The sequence below is a fragment of the Schistosoma haematobium genome, chromosome 3 (genome assembly GCF_000699445.3).
Source record: "Schistosoma haematobium chromosome 3, whole genome shotgun sequence".
Classification (NCBI taxonomy): Eukaryota; Metazoa; Platyhelminthes; class Trematoda; order Strigeidida; family Schistosomatidae; genus Schistosoma; species Schistosoma haematobium.
The window spans coordinates 46,822,396-46,834,462 of NC_067198.1; the positions used below are offsets into that span (position 1 = coordinate 46,822,396).

General features: G+C 35.8%; 1 protein-coding gene across 1 annotated transcript in view; it reads right to left on the reverse strand.

Moving 5' to 3' along the window:
- The window catches only part of FBN3 (Fibrillin-3), a 109,239-nt gene that overhangs the window by 65,691 nt on the left and 31,481 nt on the right, over positions 1-12,067 (reverse strand). Inside the window, exon 3 of the mRNA XM_051214009.1 lies at positions 8,698-8,841. Within this exon, the coding sequence (XP_051070034.1) occupies positions 8,698-8,841 (144 nt within the window). The remainder of the gene's footprint in view (positions 1-8,697; positions 8,842-12,067) is intronic.

The window sequence follows — 12,067 nt, forward strand, 5'->3', positions numbered from 1 at the left end:
TACTGGACGGCCATTTCTATATTTAGCTAGATTGTTGATAAAATGATATTGGAATTAATTCTCTCAAATTATCGAAACAAACATTCATTTTAGTTATAGAAAGTTGTGAAAATTTACTTATGCAACTGGAGTTATATTATAAATCCTCTGCAGTCAGCATCTATTATCTCATCAATAACGAATACAGAATCTTTGGATCTTTCAGAGACCTCATAACTTCTCAAGCTGTAGAGCCTAGATCCAATAGTCTAACTTCAATCAATTTAAGAAATATTCTGATTCCAGTTGTGGTAGGTAATTATCTCATATCCACAATTACTAACCTCTACTAGAAGTATTATCATATTAGAACTCCAGTAAACTAGAGAAATTTAAAAATCTATACAAAATCCAGTGACGAGTGGAGTTCAACCGCGTCTGGTGTGAGGTAATAACTCACTGAAAAAATAGTGAATGTGTCGCTGAATTTCGTAGATTATTTGAAATTAAACATTAACACCGCTGGATGCCGGCTCAGTGTTCTAATGTTTAAGCGCTTGCGCGAGAGACCGATAGGTCCTGGGTTCGTATCTCGTGAGGCGGGATCGTGAATGCGCACTCATGAGCAGTCCTACAATAGGACGAAACGGCCATCCAGCTCTTCCTTATTTTCTATGGTGGTCTAGCTTCAGTTGGCTTATGATCTTAACTATTGAAAATATTGTTTAAATGATAAGATTCAAGCTCTTTATAGAGAATAAACCAGATTCTAAAAAGACATTCTTCGGTGAGATAAGTTGATATTCTATATGAATACTCGTCAATATTAAAAAATTGTCAAAAATTAGTTTCATTGGATTCTTTAATCATAATGAATATTGAATTCTTTAAATAAATGTTTATTATTGAATGTATGTACTTATTTAATCCAATTAGGCGGAAATATTTATCTCCTCCTGGAGCCCCACTCGGGATACTGTCGATCCCAAACCCGGATAAAGGAGGAGGGTTGGGCATGGGGTTAGTGACCCCATCCCGTAGAAAACTAACTCTCTAAAAAACGCTAACCGGAAATACTTAGGAATATATTCCAGTGAAAATAAAACAACTATAATAATAAAGATTATAAGCAAAGGTGGATAATGGTTAGCAGTGGAATTCAATACAAACGTTTCGTCCAATTTAGGACTTGTCAGTTGGATGCAGCTGCACCTCAGAGTTAATGTTTACTCTGAAATTCGAACCCAGTTTCGTTCGCTTTAATAGTCATCGTGTTATTCACTTAGCTACTGTGTCCTGATAATCACTTCCTTGTACAATGAGATGAGGTTTAATTTTACTTGATACTGTTTACTTGAACCTTCCTACTGTTGATTAGGACTACATTTGATCATTATCTTATTGGCATATGTGCATAGTGTGCATATTGCTTCGATATGGCCTTAATTCACAAGCATTATAAGTTGTGATAACGCGATAGCATCTAGAGCGAATGGTATTGGTTTCGAGTCCCAAAGTGAACATCAAGTCTGAGATGCAGGTACATCCAGCTGAAGAGTCTTAAATAGGACGAAACGCGCATCCTGGATTCCACTTCTAGCCACTAAACCATCTTTGCTTAGAATGATTGTCACTTAAAATAATATCTAGTCAATCCACATCGGATGTACATATGCCAATAAGAGACTGATCAATTGAAGTTCTAATTATCAATGGGAAGATTCAAGTTAACAATACTACGTGAATTTAAAACTTCATCCCATTGCACAAACAATTGACTATCAGGATTTAGTAGTTAAGTGGATAATACGATGATGTTTAAAATGAATAGTATTTGAGTTCGAGTCCGAGAGTGAATATCAACTTTGAGATGCGAATATATTCAACTGATGAGTCCCACATAGGATGAAACGTGCGTCAAAGTAAATTCCACTTCTAACCATTATCCATCTTTATTTAAAAAAGCTTACAAATTAAGGCTATATCAAGTCAATCCACACAGGATGCATATATGCCAATATGAAACTGTTCAATTGTAATCCTAAACATCCGTGAAAGGAAGATACAAGTAAAACAATACCAAATCACAATTGATTGATCACTGGGTGGTGACTAATGTCATGTGTGTCAAGTCCTTATTATTAGTGCAGATCGAATGCTATCGACCATGATGCAATGTGGCCACCAGTCTAAATGACTCGACACTGTGTGCACTATTATGAGATTAGATGGTAGTTGAAGGTAGTCGACAGGAAACCCCGGACCCGGGTTTCATGCTACTTGGCACTCGTCAGCAAGGACTCGACACACATGACATTGGTCACCACCCTGTGATCAATCAACTGTGATTACATCTCAGTCCTACAGGAGGTTGGTCGCGGCTCGGATAGCTCAGTGGTAACGTCTCTGGCTGTGAAGCTGGTTGACACGGGATGGAATCCGTCAGAGAGCACCAGTTTCCTCAAGATTACAGGTACACCTTGCTGACGAGTGCCAAGTAGCACGAAACCTGGGTCCAGGGTTTCCTGCTGACTACCTTCTCCAACCACCATCTAGGACAATACCAAATGAATATGTTTCATCATAATCTTTTGGTTCATTTACATTAGATAGAAAGAATATTGCAACCAAATGAATTTTACAATGAAAGAACAACAACAACAAAAATTTTTGTCAAAGTCAGCTGATGAGCTTTTAGTGTGAAGTTATTTAAAGGTTAAGCAAAACAACAAAAAAAAGAGAAAAATCTAAAAATGAAAAACTTTTTTCGATATTTCGGTTGTTTGTTTTTTTTCAAAAAAAAAATAAAGAAAAATTGATATTTTTGATGATAATTCACTAGAAAAAAACGTAGAATTTTTGTCAAAAATGGTTGCTTATAATCGAAATAACAAAAGCACATGGAAACTAAGTAGTTGAAACTAATTTTTGGCGGATAGAAACTAATTTGTAATAATCACTTAGTGGGTTTCTTCAAGGTTCAGTACTAGTGCCTTTTGTTTTCTTGATTTATATAAATGATCTGCCACAACAGGTATCCTCTGTCTTGATAGTTTTTGCTGATGATGTGAAATTTCGGAAAGAGAGAGAGATACGCAAACAAGAGGATATACTGGCACTTCAGGAGGATCCGACTCGAATTCAAAGTTGGTCAGATGATAAAGGACTTACCTTTAACACTTCAAAGTGTAAAGTAGTCCATCTGAGACATGTTCTAGACTACAGCTACAACTTAGACAACTCCCCTCTAGAAGTATCCTAAGTTGAAAAAGATTAAGGAGTGCTACAGCCCTATGATTTGAAGTCTTACGTTGACTTTGACAAAAATGCCTTTCGAACAAACGTTTTACTGGTAATATTGAAGTGCATTTCTGGCCAGTTTGACGGAACGGCTTTCCATATAACCTTCAACAGTTTTATGCGTCCCCATTTAGAGTACGGAGATATAGTACTTCCTCCTTCACTTCAAAGGAAAAGGAAATTCTGGAACGTATCCAACGGCTAGTCACGAAATCGATTCGGGGACTCAAGTCCAAGCCTTATGAAGAGCGCCTCCAATCACTGAACCCTTACCCGTTAGAATACAGGCGTCTTAGAGATGACCTTCTAATGGCTTACAGCATCTTTAACGCTTCTGAACACCCACTCAAACACGTACTTACGTTTAGCTCCAACACAAACCTAAGGGGTAATGGCCAGAAACTGGGGACACAACTCAGCAGAATCGACTGTAGACATAACTGCTACTAGTTAAGAGTAGTCAAGTGCTGGAATTTGCTGCTGTCTGAGCTAGCTCAGGAGTCTTTTAAGAGAAAACTTGAGATATTCTTAAGGACTAAGGATAGTATCTTAGCATGTTTCACCGATTTATTTTTCTTCTTTTATGGTTAAAATACCTAGGTTCCTGCCTGGAGGTATTGGTGATCCATTGCTACTAGACATAGAAGCTCATTGGGCGAAGGATTCTACCATTCCGTCCGCAACCATTTGAACCACTTGAACTTTGCTGACGAGTGTCAGATATCACGAAAATTGGATTCAGGGTTTCCTGTCAACTGTTTTCAACTACCACTGTACTGTTTTGTGTCCTGGAAACTATTTAAATAAAAAAACTGTTACCAATTATCTATAGATTCGTTGACATCATGTTTGGTTTACTTTTGACTGCAAACTGAAGTGAATGAGTTACACTAAACAATGAAATCAAGTTATTGTTGAGACTATATAATTTGTGGATGACTTTTATACAAATCCTGCGTGACTTTCAGAAAACAATCGATCTACAGTTGGAACCTAAAATGAAAGACATGTAATCCCATTCCAAATGTTAGCCTTAATATTGTGATGCAAGTACATTTAACTAATGAGTCCGAAACAGCACCAGATGAACGTACTAGATTCCACTGTTAGCCAAAGATCAATTATTCCAACTAAACAAATCATTTATCTAACCCTTTCCGTGAGACTGTTATTGATGGATGACACTTGAACGAGTCTTGAGTGACCTTGAGAATTCTCAGCCAGTCAGAAAAGTCGGTACGGAGTAATAATATATTATACAAATCCAAGAGATTAGAGTGGATACGCTTCTTTAACATGGTTTAAAAACTTTTCAAGATTAGAAAGATACGCTGTAGTTCTGAACATGTAATGCATATGGTACAGGAACTCATCCATGTGACTCTATAACAGTTGACGTCTGGAGGAGTGGTTTGAATAATTTTCTGGTTAGCGTTTTTTAGCGAGTTAGTTTTCTACGGGATGGGGACGCTAACCTCATGCCCAACCCTCCTCCTTTATCCGGGATTGGGACCGGCAGTAGCCCCCGAAGGGACTCCAGGCAGAGGCGTGGTAAGGTCGGAAAACATTCATCCTGGACTACGTCGCTTCTATATAGTTGGAATGTACTTCCGTGTTTACGTCTGCAAAACGCCACTTGTGAACGGAGATACGATGCACGGAACCAAGTCTAGATAGGCATCTATATGCATTCAAGTCATCCGTTTATATTGAGCTACCCGGTTGCACTACTGTTGTATAGTTGGTATTATCATTGTAGCTTGTCGGTTTCTGACGTGCTGGAAGTGTTCCTTTTGAGATGATCCATCATATGTGCCAAAGACTTGCCAAGTATACTTAAGGAATTTCTACTTACCCAGCACTTCTTTCTCTATTGAATTTGAGTTTTCTAACGACCGTTTCGTCGGTCCCTACAAATGACTGATTGAAGCTTGACATTTTTGTTGTACATATATTTCGGCAGTACTGACACCATTGAACCGCCGATACTTCAGTAACATCTGCAAAGGTTGCTGTCAGTTTTACTGGTGCTTCTTTTCATTTAGTTTGCAACAATTATCATAATCTGTCTTAATGTTAATCAGGATCGAGCAAAAAATGTCTCCGTTCTAGCAGACGTTTTCCTCCAACATATATTACATCAAAATGCATAATCGCCACTACAATGTGCACAATGTCCAGCAGCCGTTTAAACATCGCACACACAAATAAATGAACTCAGTATTCCCATATGTTGTAGCCTCTCAACTATAACATCCTTCGTGAAGTCCACTATATATATATTGGTCGACCAAACCATCCACCTCAGAGAACAAAACTCCATCAACATCATCCATCTGAGCTACAAGTCTTTTCCACTTACGTCAATTACTGCATACTGTTTCCTACCTCAATGTAAAATCCTAATACACATTTGGTTGTAAGCAGCTGATGGGAAACGGCGAAATACGATGAACTCATATTATTCTGCATCAATGTTTGTTCTAGCTTTACCATTCTTAAGTTTTGCTCAGTCTATGAATTACGGTCTCCCATATTCACAGCCACATTTGCTAGATCTTGCATAAATGTTATTTTCTATTTTATGATGCGATGTGGTCTGTTTGGTTTTTATATAAACCATATATGTTTGTAATACATGATTCATATCTCGGAGGCTGAAATTGGTGTTCTGGACCTCACAGGCAGGGCTAGGAAGGAAGCAGGACAGATAAGGACTCTAGACTGCTCGTACTTGTTTTACACGTCATCGGTCCAGTCGACAAGTCATTACGCTCTAATCGGCGGTGTCATTACGTTATACAGATAATAAAAATCTAATCTTTATGAATTGTAAGACCGTGACTCGATGGAATAATAGCTGATAATAGAACAGCAAGTTATCGTTTCAGTCTGTTGTGTGATTTTGACATAAGATGATTTGAAGTGATCATACAAGCAAACCTAAACCTTGATTTCGTGATTATTTACACTCATTAACAACGCCTACCTAGGATCTCGGGTGAACTGCATCATCTATTTTTAATGATATGAAACGTTACTACTCAGGTAATCAAATAGTAATTGACTTCTAGGTTAACTGAAACTTTCACATTGATTGATCGTTTAGTAGTAGTGATCAAGTCTATAATGATCCAGTCTATAATGATGATCCAAATCTATCGACCAAGTACTCTTAAACTAGAAAGAAGTATCTTTTCAGAAATTTATGGCTGTGTGTCGGTCTTTTTCTCTTTTTCCTAACTGATATTGTGGTGTGTGCTACTTATATCGACATGATTAGTATATAACTATAATCAGAATTAGAATGTCTGGCAGCAAAAGTTCGAGAAGGAAGAACTGGAACACAAAGTAGTTGATATGAAAATGCAAGAACAATGAAGTCTGAGACGATTGACTGATGTTTTCAAAAAAAAGATTCAAGTTCAAGACAACTGATTAACATTTTGCAAATGAACTATTTACTGTATGGTTCTTAGATTTTATTAAGAGATTCTGTAATTTCCGTTTCCGAATACATTTGGTTTTCCCGACTGTGTTCTCGTTCATTACAATATCATTTGTGAATTAGACTGATCATTTAGCTTTTACGAATATACTTACTTACTTACACTTGTTACTCGTCGTGGAGGAGTATAAGCCATCCACCAGCACTCTCCATCCAACCCTGTCCAGGGCAATTGCATGATATATATATATATATATATATATATATATATATATATATATATATATATTCTAATAGTGATTATTTTATAACATGTATCTTCCATAGAAACAACAAGAAAGTTTCTACACTGTATAACAAGTTTTGATGATGTAATTATCATTGGAGTAGTTTATAACTTACACAAAACACATTTTCTTTCTAAAACTAACATATGGTCAACTACACAGATGTTTATTAGCAATGCTTGAATAAATTACTTTCATAAGAAATAATGCGTTTAAGTAAATCAGTTTTATGGTATCCATGATAATAGTATTGATGTAATCAGCAGAAACTGAGGTAAGGTTAATTGTCGAGGTGGTAGCAGTAGAAATTGTAGTAATGGTATTAAGGATAGAGGTATTAGAAGTGCCGAAAACAATTATCAAGGTGAGTAGTAACAACGGTAATAGCAGATGTTGTAGTATTAGTAGTCATATAAAAGGATGAACTTGAAGTAAACAGAAACAGAAATAGAAAGGAATTATGACTTGACAGGATCATAAAGAATCTGGAAAAAAAGCAAAAGATGGAATATCGCAGATGAATTATTCAATGTATGGTCTTCATATTTTACCCGGAAATTCTATAATTATGTACTAAACTAAGTTAGTCGTCCTCACTTGTGTTCTCATTCACTACTGTAGTAGCAGTATTCATAACGGTAGTCAGCATAACATTCATTTGCTTTAAGGAATCCATCCTTTACTAAATGCATTCAGGAAATCAATATCCAATTCTTTTCAATAGTCAAGATAAACAGACATGAATATCGGTCATATATCACAAGAATGACTAAACTGCATAATTATAAGAAGTTTCAAGGAAGCCATAATTCATGAAGTCATCAACTATTTTGTCATATGGTACCAAAAAGTACAAACTTCTTATTTAGATGAAAGAGAACAATCATAACCAATATCTGATAATCGAAAGCGGTCACGAATATCTTGCCACTGCCTGATAGACTAACTAAACTTAACGCTTATACTTTGTTTAAGTTGAGATCTGTCTAATGAATATAACATGTAATGTGAAAAGTATGAAAAAGCGGAATCAGATACAGATGTAAAGACGAGGATTGGCAAACCAAAGATAGCATTCCTACAATTGAAGAACATGTAGAACTCAAAACAACTTTCAACCAATATCAAAGTGAGAATCTTCAATACGAACGTCAAGGCAGTTCTACTGTATGGAGATGAAACTTGGAGAACTACAACAACCACCATCTAGAAGGTACAAGTATTTATAAATAGCTATCTACGCAGGATGCTCAACATCCATTGGCCGGATACCATCAGCAACAGCCTTCTGTGGGAGAGAACAAACCAGCTTCCAGCTGAAGAGGAAATTAGGAAAAGACGATGGAAATGGATAGAACATACATTACGCAAATCATCAAACTGCCTGACGAGGCAAGTCCTAACTTGGAATCCTGAAGGGAAGCGGAAAAGAGGAAGGCCAAAGAACACATTACGTCGGATAATAGAAGCAGATATGAAAAGGATGAATTACAACTGGAAGGAGCTGGAAAGGATTGCCCAGGACGACGTTGAATGGAGAATGCTGGTGAGTAGTCTATGTTCCTTCACGAGGAGTAACAGGCTTAAGTAAGTAAGTAATTCTGTAGAATAGTAGCCATCAAACAAACTATTGACTTCATCATTCAGTGTATTTATAAGTATAAGCATGTAAAATAGACTCACTTTCAGCTTGATCAAGTTGCATTGTATCTGATTCTTCATCAATATCCTCTTCTTTACAACTGAAACGAAGACGTCGATCAGAACAAATACAAGTGTTTGGTTTGATACATTCACCACGTTCACCACAATTACCGGCACAAACAGCTATTTTTTCAATAGAGAGAAAAATTTGAATAAAACAATAGTTGGCAACTTATTTCACAAGAGAGATCATTCAATGATTATTAGCTTAGAAACCAACTTAACCATGTACAACCTGGATGTCTTGAAGTGTACAATCGATTCGATACACTATGTTTAAGTAATGCCTTGAGAATTTCCGTTTACTTACTAGGATTAAATGAGGATTATGGATTGATGTCAGTTATTGAGGTTGGGGTTAACAGTTGGACATTAAGGTTTAGGAATCATAGTTGGATTTTTCATTACGAAATGACATCAGTTATAATGTCAAAATGTCAGTTAACCATATAAATGAATGAATGAATGAATTTCACACAAAAATCCAAGACCTAGAGTCTCAAATATGATTGCCTCATCCCTAAATTGAAGTCTCACCTTATTTATGAATGAACTGACAAATCATCAAACAGTTAGCTTAATGTATATCACAAGGCGGTTTTGTCGAGATTGTAGTAATCTAATAGTTGAATTCATGAGTCAATTAAAGCTAGACCACCATAAAAACCTAAAAGCACTGGACGGCCATTTCATCCTCGTATGGGACTCCTGAGCAATGTGTATCCACGATTATGGATTGGTTGAAGTTAAACATTAACAACATTGGTTAAGTATTCGCGCAAGACCTATAGATCCTGCGTTCGAATCCCACTGGAATGCTGGATTGTGTTTGCTTACTGCTGAAGAGTTTCATATTAAAATGAAATAGCTATCTAGTGCTTTCACGTTTTCCATGGTGGTCTAGCTTTCATTAATTTATGAATTCACATCATCAAATACAAACCACAATCAGATTAACTAAATTAACAAACATTTCAATTTTTATCGAATAGTTTCATAATATTTGGAGCGCCAAGTTGATATGAGACATGAAAGAAAAAGTAGAATATGTATCGGTGAAAATCTCAACATTTTAATGATTTGTCTTTGTGTTCGATTTGCTAACTTATCACTTTGAAATACTTAACAAACAAAACTTTCTTTTATATAGTTACTTACTTACTTACTAATAGTTGCTTAGCATAATACCTTCATAATTAATTACGTAACCATTTTTAGAATGTCACCATGACAACTAAAGTTTTCAGGAAAAAAAATGCTTTTTTTTAAAGAAAAAATTAATCTATAACATCTTTATTTAATTTGGAGGGAAATAGACTATTTTAAGCATTGACATTTACCTTTCGTTATTTGTTGTTGTTGTTGTTGGTGGTGGTGGTGTCATCGTCGTCGTAAGGATATTCAGTATAAGTCCTAAACAAATATGTAGTGTATCGGGTATTAAAAAAAATTTTTTTTGTTTTTTTTTCGTGGGGGGTGAGAAAAACGAGAACTAGAATATGACAGAAGTAGATACAGTAACAATATTCATTAATATGTCACTGTTTCACATAAGACATTGAAGTCATGATAAGTTTTTATCTTTTGTAAAATCATGTCTTATAATTAGTTTCATCAATGTAAACTTGAATAATGTTGAGTATAAGTGATCATGTAGGTTAACTATAAGGTGATTCAATCTGTTATAGTTTCCTATTAGTTGTTTACTGAAAATATATAAAATACATTGGTTAATTATGAATAAATAAATGGTTCGGATCTCGCAGGGGGCGAGGTTGTGGATGCGCACTGCTGAGGAGTCCCACAATAGGACGAAACGGCCGTCCATTTCTTCCAGGTTTTCCCTGGTGGTCTAGCTTCAATTGACTCATAATCTTAACCATTGAAATTACTATAATATCTACAAAACCCATCTGATTTAATAATTGAATTCATCAGACAATTCAAGTAAAACCACCATAAAAAATCTGGAGGCAATAGACATTTATTTCGTTCGAAAATCTCCAGAATAACCTCTTTTGATAATAATTATCATGTCTTCACTAGTGATAAACTTCAAGAGGTATTTGTTAGAGTTCTAGTGAGAAATCATGACCAATGGAGTTCAAACAGGTCTGTTGTGAGACAATGGTGGATGATGGCGTAATTTCGTGTATTGGTTGAAGTTAAATATAAGTATCGTTGAATGCTGAATTAATGGTTTAGAGGTTGAGTTTTCGCAAGTCCTGGGTTTGAATCTTGCGGGCGGGATTGTGGATGCGCACTGCTAAGGAGTCCTATACTAGGATGAATCGGCTGTCTAGTGCTTCCAGCTTTCCCATAGTTGCCTAGCTTCAATTAACTTGTGAATTCAACTATGAAATTGCTAAAATCTCCACAAAACTCCCTTCTGATAAAATATAAAATTTGTCTAGTGTTTTAGTGATGATCGAATTCCTGTAATTAAGTTTCATTGTGATCACTAGTTTAAGGGATCCAACCTCATGTGCACTAAATTTTGAAATCAAGTAACCTGAATAACTTGGTGATCATGTCTATGACATTGAAGCTGAATGATTCATGAATTCTACAGGAATTATCTGTTCCCTTAAGGATTGTAGCTTTGCTTTTCTGATGAGTATTGACTAGTACAAATGATAATGTTTTCATTGTCGTAAGTTTAAATTTAACCGAAAGGAAACATTGTATTACATCATGTCAATTTTGATGAAAACAAACGTTATCAGTGAAATGCTGAGAGTATCTGTTGAAATGTATGACTAAACATTCCATGTTTCACTCTTCATATTCTCTCCAGATCGATATGCAATGGAACATACCACTTTTTAGAAAATGATGGTTTTGTATTTTATTACTGAAGTAGCCAAGTATGAAAATAGAGAACGGATGTGAGCACTCGAAGCATTTGCATGTAATACAATGTGTATAGATAGAAAAGTGAAATGGTTCCAAAGTGGTTCTTATGTTATTCGCAATTTCAAGGTCGAATTAGATAGTGTTCTTTTGATGTCGAACAACGGTCAGCATGACAAGGGTGTTACTAAGGACAATGGGGTTAACGATGAGGTTATCAGTAGTGATGCGAATGACTGCATCATACATCTCTTGGTAGTCATACTTCTAACAATTACAACTAGAGATTAGGTTCTGATTGCTGATCATGATGAGAATAATGATGTCAATAAACAACTATGGTGAACGTACTTCATGATTAACTAAACACAAACATTACATAGGAACTTCGATAACAAGTGAGTCGAATGTTCTAGGATGTTCTAGGATCCACTTTACCTGAATTAGAATCAAATTCTTGTGTATAGTAGTATTAGTTCTGTTATTTAAACTTCTA